Below are 18,162 nucleotides of genomic sequence, written 5' to 3'. Positions count from 1 at the left end.
CTCCTAATTCTTTATCAAAGTTAAGAGTTCCAAACACGGGGAGCCAGTATTGGACAGAAGGGTCAAACAGTATGATATTACTGACAGTACAGCTTGAAGGATCTTCGCTCTGCAGAAGTCAATAAGGATGGGGTGTCCTGGGCCTCCAATCAAAAGAATCCAGTTTTTTATCCTATGGCTAACCATTGTTCTCATTGCAGCGTGCTCACGGACACGAGTCAACATGAAGCTGACATCACAGAAGATCAACTGGCAACTGCAATTGTGTATTTCACCGGTGTGGTAACAAACTGTTATACTGTAGAAAATCACCTGGAATGCTTTAACACAGAGGTAAACATTTATAAAGTATAAGTATCTGGCACTTTGTTTGAAGAAGTGGAAATTTTTTATATATATAGCTACAGTCAGGGGTTAGCAGGACCCAAACCATTCACTCAAATACAGATTGGTCAGTCTCTGTTGCGCATGTTTCTACACATGCATGTGCATTCTCTGTATACCATCTACATTCCCTTCCCATCATTTCTCTGTATCAAGTTACAACCTTGCATTTTCACTTCCTGCATGAATGTTTACATGCATTTTGCTCACATAGTTTTCATTATGGGCACATTTATTTAGAAACCTTTTCTAAGGTTGCACATTTCCCTCATGGACAACAGTGCATTTATGTGTGCTTTTCAATTGTGAAGTTAATTGCTTTCGTAGTTGTTGTTGTTGCTACTGCTGCTGCCACTGCTCCTGCTGTTCATATACTGCTCCATAGAGCACACTCTGGGTGGTTTACAACATAATTAATCAAGGAACACTTTGCCTCCAGCAAGCTGGTTGCTCATTTCACTGACCTCGGAAGTATGGAAAGCTATTTGAACCTGTTGAAACTGCATGAGCAGAGGCTTGACTGCAGGACTGCAGCTTAACCACTGCATCAAAAAGCTTGCTATTTTTAAATATATATATATAATTTTATATATTTTTAAATATATCCATAATTTCATGCATATTTTATTTTTCCAAAACATAACCACAATCCGAAGAATTGCCCAGATTTTGGAGACAAGCTGCATGTTGACTGCATGTATTTATTTATTTATTTATTTATTTATTTATTTATTTATTTATTTATTTATTTATTTATTTATTTATTTATTTATTTATTTATTTATTTATTTATACCCCGCCCATCTAGTCAACTGACTACTCTGGGCGGCTTCCAACATATATAATAACAGTATAAAATATAACGACATTTAAACATCAATAATAGAGTTATTCAAGATGGAAAGAAGTAGGGAAAAAAATCAAATAATACCTGAGGGGAAGGCAGTAAATCTTGTGAGGAGTGTGAAATTGATAATTTTGAAGAGAATCTCAAAAGGGCTCAAAAATTAAAGTTGTGTTGCAAGAGTTTTTTGTTGTTGTTGTTGTTGTTGTTTCATTTTCTTCAGAGGCCAAAAACAAAAAAAGTCTCTACATATGTGATACAAAGAAAAATAAATCTATATAACTAAGATTACAAGAATTCACATAGTTACTTTTACACAAAGAGATGGCTATCAGAGGTAGAGTCAGAACAAATAAAGCTACAACAATGTGTGTCTTTTCTTTAAGGTTACAAAACTGATTGAACAGATTGAAACTGCCCTTGAAGAGTACTAAGGATTTCAGGTGAGCTAGTGCAGAAATATGCTTTCTGTAAAAAGGTTTTTAGTGGTTTTAGACTAGCAATGCTGATGAAAGAATCAATGTCATTGAAAATTTGCCGAAAAATTTTATTTTATCATTTTTTTAAAATTAAGGACAATTTAAAAAACTATTATAGCAATCAGTAACAGGCAACAAGATCAATAGGTAGATGAGATGCTTCAAATTATATTGTGTTGTTCACATTATAACCAGATATATTAGCACTGTAAAAATGCAAAATATGAATAATTTTGTCCAAAGAAGTTCACGAGCCATTTAAAAAATGATATCAAAAATGGGCAGAACTCACTGAATGAGAGGTGACACTGGAAGAAAATTATTGAATCTTATTCATATTCATATGAGGTCTGCCTAACTTGTCAGAGTTAATTATGGAGAATGGTTGATGTGCTATTATGCATCTTGGTTGTGTCCTCCCCCTGACTGCTCAACCAAAATGCATCATGGGCACCTTATGAACAGTTGGCCATGACAGGTTACACAAACCATAGGCAAACTCTAACAGCATTTCAGCCAAAAATCATTTGTAGTGGGGAAAAATTCTCTCTCAAATCAATTTGCACAGTTCCGCCTAGAGATGTAGATAGGAGTCTGCCAGACAAATATTGAAGGAACCTTTGGTCCTGTGATATGGCCAATGAGTACTCCACCTCACACTTTGTCCAATTTTAGTTTCTCCCTATTCATTTGTCCTTAATTTTAGTTCCTTCAAATTCCCAAAGAAGAGAAGAATCACCATTTCAAAGTTCACATGTAGTAGCATGCGGTTTCTAAAAGACGTTGTAATTGATCAACACTAAGATTCTCACTCAGGGTTGAAAATAATGTTTTGCTTTTTCCCCCTCCTCTAGATGAGCAATGGGAGAATGCTGGAGCTAAAGGCCCAATATGCCAAGGCACCCCTGGTGTTGCTTGCTTTCTGATTAAATGGAAACCTGGAATTTGATTTTTTTTTTCTGTGACTTTTCACCTTCCATGACAGTGCAAATGAAGAAAATGAATAAAATATTTCAATAAGATCCTTCTCTGGCACAGTTTATTGATTTGGCTAATTATAGCAAAAAAGCAAGGGGTGGGTGAAGAGGAAAAGAGCAAGAGAATAAGAAGGGCTAGAAAGAAAGAAGAAGGGCATTAAGGAGACAAATGGGGAATGGGGATAGTTCTTCCTTACCAGCTTGCTTTCTTGACCTGAGGTATTTTCTAGGTGGAGACATCTGTTGATAAGGACATTGGGATGTAAGAGGAAAGGAGACTGTTAGCCTATGGAAAAGGGGGACAGAATTGGGAAGGTGAGGGTGGAAAAAAAAGAGAAATATCCACATGTCTGGATCTGATTTAGATTGGGGCATGCCCTGTTTCATACTTCTCTAATGTGGTAGCATTCAATTCAAATGATTTATGGCTGCCACAACATTTTTATAGATGTCTCCCTGCAGCAGAAGAAGCAGAACTTGATTATAGCACTTTTAACTCCCTCATTACTCAGGGACCAAGATAGCTGCTGAGGGCCTCCACAGGTTCCCTTTGTTTTTCTCTACTGAGGAAATATCATCCAGCTACTTGAGAATTTATAAGTTGGAAATCTTTGGCCCAAATGTCCCCAAATATGGCACAGAGCAAGACCAGATTGTCTGCTACATTTGGGCCATATTTGGTGCTCATCTGGAGTGCAATTTCGAAGTTATAATTTCTGGGGGGAGGGTCCTCTCCTGGTTTTAAAATTGCCTTGCAGAATCTTGATTTGCTGTACTAAGCAATAACACAACTGCAGTCTTGTGCAGTGATAATAGATCAAAAACGAGCTTATTTTAAAAAGAACCAAAAAAGCAGGAAGGGTCAAGATTACAAGGAAGATTACAAGGAAGGGTCAAGATTGCTCTTACTAAATAACTGAAATCCCATTTACTTTACTTCTTTCCTTACAGCTGAAGCACTTAGCCCACCTCAGCTGAAGCCAAACAATTTGATACCTGTTATAAATACTTCAAAACTATGTTGACACCAGATAGATTTATAACTGTATGGGGTAAAAAAATATAAGAGGTTAAATCCTTTTTAATAGATGGAGGTGATCTCCTACAGGCCTCTCTTATCCGATTACACAAAGGAGTTAAACATTTTTGTTACCCATTAAACATTTTCCAATCTTCTCTGTAAACAATTGTCTTTTGCCAGCATGATAAAGAGTTCATATACTTTAGAAATGATTGAGAAATCAGAAAACCTTGTGGAAAAGGTTAAGTACCTCACTTCCTTATCTAAATATAACTCATTGGTCTGTTGTCATATAGAATATGATTAAACAGACTCATGAGTGAATAGTTGTATTCTGTCAACATATACTAATGATTTAGAGACACAGACTCACAAATAAAGATCTACAGATCTGTAGTTTTGGACTACAACTCCCAGAACTTCCCAGACTACATGTTGTTTCACCAGGAGAAACGGAGCCACATAATGAAGAGGCAGGATAAAATGTAAGCAGGCGTTGTTGTGATGAGGAGAACAAAGAGAGAAAGAGTGTTCAGGGAAGAATGAGAGAGGGGGGAGAAGCAGGCAAAAAAATAAAATAAAGCCCTAATGAAAACATTGACTCAAAAGAGAAAGCATGAGTCAGACAGACAGACAGAGGGTATGACCACATGGGGAAATGGACTGCAGTTTTGACCACGTCTGGTACAATCTATTTCCTGAAGATCTCACAATGTACAGGGAAATGTGCTCCATCCCAAATCTGATCCATACCCAAGCTGGACTTTTTGGTCCAGCTGTAGAGCTTCTACTTTGAGAGGCCAGGTTGGAGCGATTTCCGGACAGACAGAAGGGTCACTTTAAGAGTGATAGGGTAGGATCTGATGGAGTATTTCGAGGAGGCTGGGGATGGTCAAATAGGGTCACTTCGAGATCAGGTGGAGGTGTAATACCTCACATCCATGTAAAGCATCCTGGAGTTCAAGCAACCCTGTTTGGCCCAGCTCCTTCTGGTTTCAATTTCTAATATCATGAAGTGCTTAATAAGGGAGCCTTTTCAAGGTATTGGCAAATTGAACATTTCCTCTGCCCCTGACAGAGAAGCAGGAGAAGTGATTGTTTTTAAGGTCCTTGCTGGTGCGCTTTATAGGTAAAAGCAAACTAGAAATAAAAAGTTTTTTAAAAAGGCAAAAACATAGTGTTATCTTAAAAACAAACTTTTATATATATTAATATAATATAAAATTAATATTTTAATGTGAGCATTCATGAACAAGTCCACTTCATCAGATCTAAGAGAAAGAGATTACCTTTCCAAGACAATCTGAGGCTTCAAACATCATCAGAATGTTGTGCCCCCCAAGTCATTCATACCACATCTTTAATAGGGCTGCCACAGCATTTATGGCTGAGGCAAGATGTCTCATCTCCTCGCTTTGACCATGGTGGAAGTTTTAGGTCAGTGGTTCCTAACTGTGGGTCCCCAGATGTTCTTGGACTAAAACTCCCAGATGCCTTCACCATTAGCTCTACTGGCCAGAATTTCTGGGAGACGTGGCCCAAGAACATCTGGGGACCCAAGGTTCTAAATACTGTTCTAAATGTGGGAAACAAGTTCATTTTGTCTCTCTCTAGTCATGAGGTAATGATTCCAGTGGCAACACTTGTTATGGTTCTCTCTGCTTTGCCAACCACCCAGAAAAAGCAAAAACGCCAAAGAATGACTGAATCCTTATTTGAGCTATGAAAGAAAACAGGTTTTCAATTGCTCATAAGACTAAAGTCTGCCTCTCTCAATTTTGTAAGCAATGACTTTCTCAATCTCACCCCCTACAAGCCTCTTTTGGAACAGGATCTCTTAGCAAACATGTTTTAAAATATACTGTGAATTATTAGCAGGAATCACCAACAAATCATACCATGTCCTTTGAATATACAAGCTTGTGATTAACCAAGAATATAGACACTGGGAAATAGAAAACTCTTTCTGCCCCATTGCTTTTTCCACTGTGAATTCATATAGTTCTGCATAGCCTGAACGACACTGAAGCATGAAGTGGGTAACATTCACTTGCCTTTTCTTGTTAAGCCTTGCTGAATCAGACCCTTTAACTGAAAAAGCAGGTAAGAATTTTGTTTTTCGATGTGGATGGTGCAATTCTACATATGTCTATTCAGAAAACAGTCAGTCCTATTAAATGCACTGAGACTTACTCCAAATGAATGAATATGTGTTGCACTGCTGGATATCTCAGTGACATAGTTATCTGGGTGCAAAGCCAGAGATTGGGATTCAGTTCCCCACTGTGCCTCCTTGACAGAGGCTGGACTTGATAAATCCTAGGATCAATTCCAGCTCTGCAGTTCTAAGATGATATCTTAATTTGATTAAGTATAATTTCCATGTTGTAGCTAACAGGCAGTTAATTCAAACTGGTCAGACTTCTAAAACTGGGTTTCCAATGTTATTGTTGTTGTTTAAGAAAAAGATTGGAATATTGTTTTTGGAAAGATTTCTTTTGCAAATTTCAGTTGATTCAACGTAAGTCTCACTGAAGGCTCTCCCAATTAATTGTGTTTGCACACAGAACTGATTATTATTATCTACAACCCTAATAAGCTGTCTGGGTAGCTCAGTGAGTTAGGTATCTGACTACAAACCAAAGGTTGAGAGGTTAATTCTGGGGGCATTAATTCTGGAGGTATTCTATAGCTGTGCAGCTTGCCCAAGGTTACATGGGGTGCCTAGGAAAAGCCAGCCTGTGTGGATTTAGGTAAGTTGCACATCCCCAGAGTGTCCCCAGAAGGAGAGAATGGTTAAACCACTTCTGAGCATGCTATATGTAGGAAATCCTGGAAGGGGACTCCATAAGTCAGAGCAGACTTGATGGCATGCCATAAATGGGAGGACTTTGGTTGGTTCTCTACATATGTCATGTCTGCTACAGTTCACACAGATCTTCCTGATACTGTAGCAGAGTGAGTTTGAAATGAATTGTGAAGTTTTCTATGATGTTACAAGAATGAGATAGAGTGTATGATTAGACAAAGAAATAGCTCATAATTTTGGATTCTTGTGGCATGGTCTAGTGCAAGCTGTTTCCCATTACACAACCTACAGACAATAGCATCCAAGCTCGAACTTAACCCCTGCCCAAGCAGAACTTTGGTCCATCAGCAAGCCTACTCAGGCTTTGGGTTATTAACCTTGCCTACACTACTCATGTCCACTGGAAAGAGGGACTTGGTGAGAAAACACCAACACATCTCCTCCAATCTGGCTGCTTTGCACTGGTTGCCCATCCGTTTCCGCGTCGACTTCAAAGTGCTAAACGGTTTGAGACCTCAATATTTGGCAGATCGTCTTCTCCCACCCAGATCTACCCGAATCATGCACCATAGCCAGCAGGGACGGCTGAGGGACCTGATGCTGAGAGAGGTTCGGAAGGAAAAAACTAGAAACCGGGCCTTCTCGGCGGTGGCCCCTCGGCTGTGGAACGCCCTCCCAACAGAAATTCGGCTGGCACCCTCACTGGGTGTTTTTAAAAGACAATTAAAAACTTGGCTATTTAGGCAGGCCTTCCCTCCAGTCAGCTAAGTCTTTTTATTTCTTCTTTCCTTATCCTACCCCATCTAGGTAATTTTTTCTTAAATGAATTGTCTTATTATATTGATTTTTATGTTGTAAGCCGCCCTGAATAGACATGGTCTAGAGGGGCGGGGTGTAAATTTAATAAATAAATAAATTTAGAAACCAGGCTTGTGAATGCAAACAAAATTAGTTTTTGGCAAAAGTAGGAAGTTGCTTAGTCAAGGAAAACTTATGTTCTTTCCTTTTGTTTTGTTTTTATTTAAAATTGGGACTCACATAAATGTCAATGTGGCTTTGCTGTGGATGTATATGTATCAGCCAATTGATTAAATGAGGAAAAATGAACATCAAAATGAAAAAAAAAATAATTGGCTTCAACAGCCTTGAGGACGTATCATTTTCACATATCTTACTACTCACTGAAAAAAGAAATATATTTCTATCTTTAAAATTGCTGGTGTTAGGGACGTTGGACTCCTGTGTAGTTCACAATTCATGTATACCTCTTATGCCCTCCAAAATATAACTACAAAGAGTAAACAGTTGATTAATACACACATACGCACTGAGAACAAATGACAGGTGTAGAGCATGCCCCAGTACACTCCCCAGTTACCCCAGTTATGTGGAATGGCCATGCCAGGAGAGGGGGGCTAGCTGGACTGCTGCCATCAGACCGGAGGCTGCCTCATCATCAACAACACAGGCCTCAAGATGTCCAAGATCCACCTTTCTCAGGCCACTTCCTGGAGACAAATAGCGGCACAGCATTTATTGAATGATTATTCATTGGTGAAAATTTTACTGTATTTATTTATTGGAATATTTATTATTTATTGAAAAAAATCCATGTATAACTAAAACTGTGCTGCTCAAACCCATGCAATTTAAGGGAGATGTCTAATCTTTGTGTTGATAACTAGCGCATCTGCGAAGGTTCGGCACTTCGCAAAGGGACAGAGCTGCCTGGGCAGGGACTCTTTGCCCACCCACTCGAAGAGGGGCCTCGTGAGCGGATGGGCAGGCCTTCCTTAATACAAATTTTTAAAATGAGCCTCGTGACCTACGCCGTCCTCTTCCCTGCCTGACGGGTGGTCAACCCTCCCACCCAGGATATGAATGAGAGTATCTGGTCACTGTGGGGCCAGATGGGAATTTTTGACCTGTGGCAAATTAGCTCTATGCTGCAGGTGGTTTTTCGCTCATCCCATTCCTATTCCCAGGGATCACATCAGAGCTAAATAGGTCACTGGCAGTAAAGTCATGACAGCAGGTAGTGCTAAACAGGGTAGGCTCAGGTGAGTTTCAGGGTGGGCACCCAGAGGGTGCAAGGGATCCTTCCTCTCAGAATTGCATTTAAAGAGGTTTAGCTGAGGGGAGAGAAAACAGGGAGACACCAGGGGGCACTGGGCACTTGGAGTCTAGAGACATGGGTAGAGGGTGGTCCCAGGTATTCCAGGTGGATGGCCAAGTGGGTGCTGGACAGTATGACAGCACCCTCTTGGGATAGGAACTCCCAGGGCCAAAGGTCTGGACCGGTTGGTCAAGAATGGCAAGGTTTCCAGACCTGTTAGCAATATGGCTGACCCCTTGTAAAAGGGGGTAGTTAAAAGTTACATAGTTAATAAAGTTGTGGCCCTAATTCTAACCCATATTGCTGTGTCTCCTCTCATTATTTCAGGTTGGGTGGGCAAAGAGGATGTTTCAAAGCAATAACACACAGAAAAAGCACATGTTGCAAAATGTGAATGGTGAGAATGGGCATCATTGTTAAACATACTTTCATCAAGTTGCATAATCAAATGAATGTGGAGACCAGAAAACATGCATTGAAATGCCCATTAAGTTTTAATGTGGAATTTTAAAAAGGAGGGAAGGATTCAAAGCAAGCATGAGAAGAAAATGCAGATGGGGTTTGAAGAAACAATGTAAAAGCAAAGTGAGAGTTTTTGCATTCCTGCAATCTTGATGCATTTCCTATCAAGATGCCTCCGCAGTGGTGTTGAAAATTGTATTCAGCTGCTTAATTGTGCCTTGTTTCCAGCAAATTCAATGTCAAAGTCCACTGGATGCTCCTTTTTAATCTGCAAGAAACACCTAGAATGTTCTTAATAACATTGTTTGATGACTTCATGGTTATCTTCTTTCCAGAAACAGTGACCCTGTATGACACTACATTCTCCTCATTTCAGGAGCTTACAGAAATGTAAGTATCTTAAAATACTTGGGGAGAGGGAATTCAGTTTAAAGAAGGACAATAGATAAAGATACGTAAACTACTGGGAAAATAATGAGTGATCTTGACAACAATAAAGTGTGCTACTTATATACCACCCCATCACACTCAAAGCACTCTCTGGATGATTTACAATTTAATGATGTGGGCTACACACTGTCCATTGCCAGTGAGAAGGGTACTCCATTTACTGACCTCAGAAGAATGGAAGGTTAAGTCAACCTCAAGCTGGCTACCTGAGCCCATTGGGATAGAACTCAGGCCGTGAGCAGAGTCTTGACTGCAGCACTGCAATTTAACCACTGTGTCACAAAGCTCATAAAGAACCATTAACTCATCAAATGAGGTTAGAGAAAGTGTTAAATATGGTTGGCCTCTACTATGAATTGATTACACATTTAGATTGTTACTTAAAATGTCTAATCAACCAACAAAGTCTGTACACACACATACACACGTGCGTGTGCGCGCTCACACACACACACACACACACACACACACACGTAATAAGCAACTCTTCTTAAAAGTAACATATTTAAATAATTATACTGCACACAATTAAAATAACAGCGGCAGGAGGGATTAAGTCTTCCTCTAAAGAGGAAGAGTCCGCCTTTTTACAGAGTGGCTCAGAGACAAGCATACATCATCTAAAAATACCTTTAAAACATGAATTAACTTTATCTCAGCTTCAACCTGAATCCTGAACTGAATCTGTACAACTCAAACAAATTCAAATATAACCTGAATTGGATTAGATCAGTAAAAGATATAAACAACCCTGAAACAGTGTGTCTCCAAAATGCTGAAAAATATTTTTTAAGTTGGTTTTGATCTTAGTAAATATAGTTTTTAATGATATATTTAAAACTGTGATGGTTTATACAGGTTTAAGGAATGTGAGCTACCTTGGTCCCCTATGGAGAGAAAAGTGGTGTATAAATAATATAAATAGAGTAAATAAAACAATGCCTGATATGGAAAACACTGGAACTGGGAGAGATGGAAGGGAAATGGAATTTGTTCATTGACAGCTCCAGCAACCAAAATCTCAGCAACACTCCCCAATCAAAGTGTAGAGGTTGAGAGTGAAAGGAACTGGAGCTGCCCATGGAAGCCCACAGCAAAATATAGCACTTAGTCTTCAAGGTGCCCAAACTTTTCTGTCTTCTTATTTGTTATTTTTCTTTTGTTTTTGCCCGATCTGCATTCCTTTCATCTCTTGCTTTTTCTTTTTTTAGGTGATGAATTGTTTTTATTTATTTATTTATTTATTTATTTATTTATTTATTTATTTATTTATTTATTTATTTATTTAATATCCTGCCTATCTGGTCGTGTCAGGACCACTCTAGGCGGCTAACAACATTAAAATCATACAATAGATATACACATAAAACAATTTTACATGAGAAAGATATTAAACAGAATAGGAAAACTGAGGAGAGGGAAAAAAGGGGTGTCAGGAATTATCTGATGGGAAGGCCTACCTAAACATCCATGTTTTTAATTGGTTCTTAAAAGAACCCAGCGAGGGGGCCACGCGAATCTCAGGAGGTAAGTTGTTCCAGAGGCGAGGAGCCACCGCCGAGAAGGCCCGATTTCTTGTCTTCTCCTTCTGGGCCTCCCTCGGCGTTAGGCTCCTCAAGCCTCACCTCCTGGCTCGCGCGAGTGACACGGGTAGTTCTTGGCGGGAGAAGGCGTTCCGCCAAGTACCGAGGTCCTAAACCGTTTAGGGCTTTATATGTAAGCATCAGCACTTTAATGCAGCTTTGTTGGAATCTGGGAGCCAGTTTTGTGTTTGCTGTGCTTCTTGTTCTTCCATCCTGCCAGTGTCCAGACAAAACAAACAAAAAATCCACACAAAGGGGCAGAGTTCAGGGATGGGGTTGAAAGGTGGCTAAGGGGACTGGCAGAGAGTTAGAACAGGAGGCTACTAAATCAAGCTAAGCTATCTCTTCCAGGCAGGGAAGCAAAACCATTGTTCCCTCAGTTTAGGAAGTACCACGCCAGAGCCCCTGAGAACATCTCTTATGTTCAGCATTGAAATAACACGCAGAGTAGTTCATGCCAGTTTGTTTATCAGCTGAAGTGTTGTTTGGTGCTTCAAAGGCCTGCCTCCTCTGGGTGCTGCTTCTGAGTGGGCACCCACCAGAGGAGGCAGGGCTCTGAAGTTCCAAACATCTGTTTGGCTGATAAATGAACCAGCATGACCTGCTTAACTGGTGGTTCATGTCCATCTCCAGTTCTGAATACCTAGTACAATGGTCACTAGAAAATACCCATGCCAGGAAGGGAGAGCCACTTATCGGATGCATTGTGCTTGACCCATCACAACTCGATGTAGCATGGCAGTAGAAGTGCTGCAGAAGCAAAATATTGTGGTGGTCATAGATGAGGTATTGTAATGAGAAGCACAGACTTGTATGATATAAACTGGGAAATAAAGAAGGGAAAGCCTGCAACAGTGCTATGGATGCTACTTCATAGTCAGTGCTCAGCAGCACTGTAAAAAGAGCAGGCTCATTGCGTCTTTGACCTGGGGTGCCAAATGCAGAGGGCATAACAATTTGGTGCTTGGAAGAGCACCCTCCCATTTTCCCTGAAGGTGTAAGGTGCAAAATCTGGTCTGAAGGGAATATCCACAGGCCTACCAATGCAGCTGTTGCACATTTAGTCTAATGCATTCCTCTCTGTTCCTCTGTTCTCTTCTGTATATGCCTATGTCGTGTGATCTAAGAAAAGTGGTAGGTCAGAGAAGCCCCTGGCACCAAAATTGCTAGTTTTAGCTCTATGTAACTTAGATTAGGCATCCTTCAGTCTCGAGAGGCTATGGTAACGTGCTCTGAATAGAGGACTTGGAACAGCGTCTAGTGTGGCTGAGAAGGCCAATTCGAGAGTGACAATCCCTTCCACAGTGAAGACAAATACAATCTGTCCCCTGTCCAGCTCCCTGATTTTGCAGCTTTCAGGACTGCCTCTTTGCCTCAGCCTGCTGCACAAGTGTCTCTTCAAACTGGGAGAGGCCATGATGCACCACCTGCCTCCAGGGTGAACACTCAGATGTCAAGATTTCCCATCTGTTGAGGTCCATTCCTAAGGCCTTCAGATCTCGCTTGCAGATATCATTATATCGCAGCTGTGGTCTCCCTCTGGGGCAATTTCCCTGCACTAATTCTCCATATAGGAGATCTTTTGGAATCCGACCATCAGCCATTCTCATGACATGCTGATGATCTATGTAACTAAATCCCAGGAAAAAAAAAAGGTTCATTGATGGCAGTTTATAGTAGAGATCCTTCACTCTGGATTTGAATTGGGTTGATGCAGACCTGTATAGCTCAATGTGAATCAGCCTGACTAGGACTCAGGATTCAGACAGCTCTGTTGCACAGCTGAATTCTGATCTCTTCCCAAAAGACACTAGAGCCTGCATTGTTGAAGAATCCTGCTGATGCATTTCTCCCCTTTCTCTACATCATATTTTGAGAACCCCAGTTTCAGAGAATTACCTTGACTACACATCCCTTGAATCTCCTGTAGCCAAACTTGTACTAGCAGAGTGCTTTCAAGCAAGAATCATTACCCAGTGATCTCTATTACTTGCTGTCTCTTCATAGTCAACAGGAACAGGAGGAAGGGCTGTCACTAGAGACATTTTGCCACTATAGCTTATTCCTCTACACTGGTAGTAGTCAAGCCAGGAAAGGGGTAAGGAGACAATAACTTATTACGCCCTTACAAATGCTGTTGTTTGTCTTTAGCTTGCTGCATAGCATAACATTATAACTAGATCTACTTATCTGCTGTATACTGTATGCTCCTTTTGCAGTGTTGGACTCTTTTATTCCCAGACCATACAGAAGGCCACATATGAAGAGCTAACAAAAATCACACATGGAGTCACAGACCTTGCACAGAAATGTGCTGTTGATAAAGAAGCAGATTCAGAATGTGCAAAGCCTTTGGTAAGTCTTTAGAGCAAAATGTTGTGAAACCTCTTGGGATTGATAATATAATGTATTGTTTGGTGTCTAGGTTCACCACACACTTGAGGTCCATCACTTGATGTTTTGCTGATTTGATATGCTCCATGCTTAGAATCATCATCATTGTGTGCTGTCAAGTCAATTCCAACTTATGGCAACCCAATACAGAGTTTTCTAAGTAAAATGGTTAATTGGTTGTTGTGGGTTTTTCGGGCTCTTTGGCCGTGTTCTGAAGGTTGTTCTTCCTAATGTTTCGGCAGTCTCTGTGGCCAGCATCTTCAGAGGACAGCACTCTGTGCTCTGGTGTAGTTGGCTTGGGAACAACCTTCAGAAGATGGCCAAAGAGCCTGAACAACCCACAACCACCATTAGATCCCGGGCATGAAAGCCTTCATGAATAAAATGGTTTATCATTCCCTTCTACCAAGGGTGCTCTGGGACTGTGCAGCTTGCCCAAGACCAAATAGGCTGGCTCATCTCCCAAGAGACACAGTGGAGAATCAAACTCTCAACCTCTGGCTCCACTGCCAGATACCTAAATCATTGAGCTACCCAGCCATAGAATAGCATCAGGCAAAATGTAAGGAGAAGGCAAACCATTGATATTATTTTTTTATTTTGAGCAAAATGGAAAGCTTCTGCACAAAGGCACTGCTAGAACTTAAAAGAAAAAAAATCCTGTATTATTTTTGTGCAGATGTCCTCCATTTTGCACTAAGTACAAAACAGTGGTTCCTTTAGATCCTCTAAAAGCCTTTTCTTGCACACAATATAAGCTTTTAAAACAAAATATGAGACTTTTGCAGAATTTTCCACTTTAATACTGCTGCTGATGGAAAACAACCAGTGGACTTTAAGCTACTGTACAGGAGCAGAGAATCTTGCAGTGATTGACTGCATTCTCAACAGGGTGTTTTATTGTGTCAATACACTCTTCTCCATGAAGGTTAAGACTACGTATGAGTGTTCGTTGCATCCCTTTTAAAATCTGCCTTTCTAGATCATACCAAGGTCAAGGAGAAGCATGAGATTGCAAACATAGAAATTTTAGCATATGAATTTTACAGGTCATGGGGAAATATGCACAATGAGGTAAGCTTTGAAATGTCTTTTATTTGACAATACCAGGAATGTCATTCCAGAGATATCAGCACAGTCTACAGCTCCCAGATTATAGGGAAAGTCAGCCAAGAAAAGTCGTTTCCAGGCAGTGCATGATTCAATTGAGAAACCTAACCTCTACTATTGACCTCGAAACTGGACAGATTAGATTGAGGTTGGTGTTCTCCGTTGAGCTGAGGGCCATTTTCCAGATGTGCTGACAATCACTAGTTGCACTCCCAGGGGGTGGGGCTAAAAGTGGAGGGGTACGGACAAAGAAGCTGATTTGCATTTCATTCAGAAGCAAAAGCCTGTGTGAACAAACTATGCTAACACATCATTACACTGCTTCGCCCGCCCCCAATTTGGAAAATGATCTGTGGAGACTCCATTCTGTAGAAGCATCAGCACCAAAGTGCAAGTAAAACAAAAAACATGCATTCTAAAGAAGATAAGTTTTCTTGCCTTTGGTTTGAGGGGTCCTAAGTTCCGCAAGATAATGAATGCTGTTGGCTATTCTTCAGGAGAATAAATTACAAACGACAAGTAAACTTCACCCTGTTTAGCGCTTCCTCCACTGTCAGTGACACCATCCTAGTTATATTGAACAGCGGCAGTTGGGTTGTGATTGTAACTCCTCTTCCCTCATTTTGTTCATTGGAAAACCTGATTCTTTTCAGGATGTGTTGTCAAACCCTGGATGCTCTTTCCAATTTGTATGAACATCCTGGTGATTCCTAGTGCATTCTTATATATGACCGCCTTGTGTAGCCCTTGAGATGTTGGGATTATCAACGTTAAAGCAATATTAAAGCACTTTTTCTCTCTTCTCCATTAGGAAACTCTTCTCTTTGATCAGTGTTGTCGTGAAGAAGGGCTAGCTGAGAAATACGGGTTTACAGAGTGCTGTGGTAAAGCCAATGTGGAAAGAAAGGAATGTTTCCTATCCCTTAAAAATACAAGCCAAAATTTCCTTCCACCTTTTGAAGAGTCACCTGTAGAAGAGCGCTGCAAAGCCCTTCATGAAGATGCAGCTGCGACTCTTGGCCTGTACGTAAATACTATATTTTCTCATGTATAAGATGCCCCTATGTATAAAATGACCCCCCCTTTTCTAACCCCAAATTAGAAAATTTGCAGCCCTTTGATCAAAGTGAAGCCCTTTGATCGCTGCTTTTCCCCTCCTTTTGCTAAGCTCCATGGAGGCTTAGCAAGCGGAGGGCGAAAGCAGCAATCAAAGCATGACAAGATCGCTTTGATGCCTTACCCCTCCACTTCTTTTTGTTCTCTCCTCAGCTTACTTCCATGTATAAGACAACTCACAATTTTTAGTCTAAGGATTTTAGACAAAAGTATCATCTTATATACAGAAAAAATATGGTAGATCCAGTGCTCTCTAAGTCCTAAGTGGTATCTCCTCGTGGGGCCACAGAAGGTTCCTATAAATGTGTCATTTTGCCCCTCAACAAAAGATAAAGATGTAAAATGCAGTGATGGGTTTTCACTAGGACCACAGTTCTATTTCACTGTATTTAACAGATTTCCCTTAATGGAGATGGAAGAGTAGAATCTGCCTGACCTCCTCTTCTGTTTGGTAAGGGTCAGGTTCTCACCTCAATGCTTGCTCTACACCAACAGCCCAGCACTGGTCATCCATCATCTGTGAGACATTCCAGATTCCTTTTCCTTCCCAAGCCTCATGTCTTTAACAAAGTTGCTGCTTATGCTGGCCTCAGAGAAGGGTATCCCAGGTCAGTCCCTGGATCCCAACATCTCAAGTGCTACGTGTTGACCCATCTCATGGTAGAATAGTGCCTTTACAGCTCGCCATTGCTCTTCTCACCTTTTCTACATTACCCATACTATTTAAATGACTCACCCTCCCAGTCCACCCCGATTGAAAAAATAGGGGAAGCTCTTTCATGTCTCCCAATTTCTGCCCCTTATGCTGACAGCACAGCAATGCTACTAGTGTCACCAGGCCTCAGCTTGCCTCTTCCTGAGGTAGGGACAAATATGCCCTGCTGTCAACGCTGTAAATTCAATTAGGATGGCAGGAGATCCCCTATTTATGTTTATATCATCTACCGGATCTCAAATAGTAAGTATTGTGGCATGTCAGCTGCCTCCTATTATCAATGCAGAACCTGCAACAAAATATTTCAATACAAAGGGCAGCCAAGGTCAGGGTTCCCGCCAATCATGCCATCCTCCAAGATCTTGGCTGAAACCCAATAGCTTGAATCAATGTAACTTGACTCTCCAAATCCACACTGATTCAGTTGGCCTGCTCTAGTTGCACTTAGTACTGGATTTCAACCATGACTTTCTATTCCCACCCACCCCGGATTTCACTTCTCATTGTTTCTTGCAATTGCAAATTATTATCTGTCTTAGAAACCTTCCTGTCTCATGACCAGTTGCATGACCAGCCTTGCGCCCTTTACAAGAGTGAGCACAAATGTTGCAGTGGAGGATACACTTAACACAGTTTCACAACCATTCCACCTTCCGACCATACAACACACAACCTTGGAATAAACTGCAAGAAAGATTAATGCAAGAAACATATTTTTAATAGTTACATCTATGAAGTCGGCAGAAGATTCCCGGTCTCCCGTATATCCATGCTCCTTGATTTTATCCATATATATGAGAAAGTGATGACAAACTGCTGCCAGAAAGATGACGGGAATGTGTGCTTCGATGAAAAGGTACTGTTAAGTTCTATAAAAGTGTTGCTCAAAAGGCTCTCTTCTTCTTTCTACAATGTGTGTGTTGGGGGTGGGCACTTTCACCGCATTTTGTCTCCCTCAGCTAGTTTAGGAAAAATTATCCTGCATCCAGTAGAGAGTCCCAGGTAGCTTTTTTCTGCTCAACCACACAGGCACACAAACATGAACACATACACTTTTTAAGTCAAATATTTTGGGTCGGGAGGCATAGAAGCCAGTGTAATCCTCCAAAGTTCTGGGATGGGCATATGTGGGCTCTAGAATTCTACTGAGTCTCAATCTACTCTTGTACAGACATATGATGACTGCAAACCCTATACAATATCTTTCTTTTCTAAAGGGCAAAGGAAAAAAAGTCAGTGCCCATTAATATTTGCTGTACTTAGCTTAGCTTTTGCTGTAGACAGCCTCTTCATTCGTTGTACTAATAATAACACATCCTGTCTATGTGCCACATGTTCCCTTCCCCCACTCCCTGGCCGGCTGGCCCACTCACTACCCAGCACACACCACATGGGTCCTTTTTCTCCAGTGGCTGTCCAGTCTAGGCAGGAGTTCAGACTTTCCTTCCCTGCCTCCACCAGCAGCTGACCACTCAATGGCTGCACAGTGCGGATCCCTGCCCTGCCTCCTAATCTGAATGGTCAGCTGCTGGAGAGGGCAGAGAAGGGAAGCTCAGACTCCTGCCTGGACTGGACAGCCACCAGAGAAGGAGGACCCGGATGGTGTGTGCCATATAATGAGTGTGCCAGCCAGCTAGGGGTGGGAATGGGAGGATCTGTGTGGCACCAAAGGTGCCACCCATATGTATTGGAATGAAGAACG

General features: G+C 41.1%; 1 protein-coding gene across 1 annotated transcript in view; it reads left to right on the top strand.

The window, feature by feature from the left end:
- The first annotated feature begins 287 nt into the window (after nucleotides 1–287).
- LOC110089944 (alpha-fetoprotein) overlaps nucleotides 288–18,162 on the top strand; it is a 29,902-nt gene continuing 12,027 nt past the window's right edge. Inside the window, exons 1-7 of the mRNA XM_020813341.3 lie at nucleotides 288–333; nucleotides 1,615–1,671; nucleotides 2,562–5,808; nucleotides 9,428–9,482; nucleotides 13,345–13,480; nucleotides 15,441–15,652; nucleotides 17,184–17,316. Of these exons, the coding sequence (XP_020669000.3) occupies nucleotides 5,736–5,808; nucleotides 9,428–9,482; nucleotides 13,345–13,480; nucleotides 15,441–15,652; nucleotides 17,184–17,316 (609 nt within the window). The 5' untranslated portion in view covers nucleotides 288–333; nucleotides 1,615–1,671; nucleotides 2,562–5,735. The remainder of the gene's footprint in view (nucleotides 334–1,614; nucleotides 1,672–2,561; nucleotides 5,809–9,427; nucleotides 9,483–13,344; nucleotides 13,481–15,440; nucleotides 15,653–17,183; nucleotides 17,317–18,162) is intronic.

This window comes from Pogona vitticeps, chromosome 6 (genome assembly GCF_051106095.1).
Source record: "Pogona vitticeps strain Pit_001003342236 chromosome 6, PviZW2.1, whole genome shotgun sequence".
NCBI lineage: Eukaryota > Metazoa > Chordata > Lepidosauria > Squamata > Agamidae > Pogona > Pogona vitticeps.
This window is presented reverse-complemented; position numbering and strand designations above follow the sequence as displayed.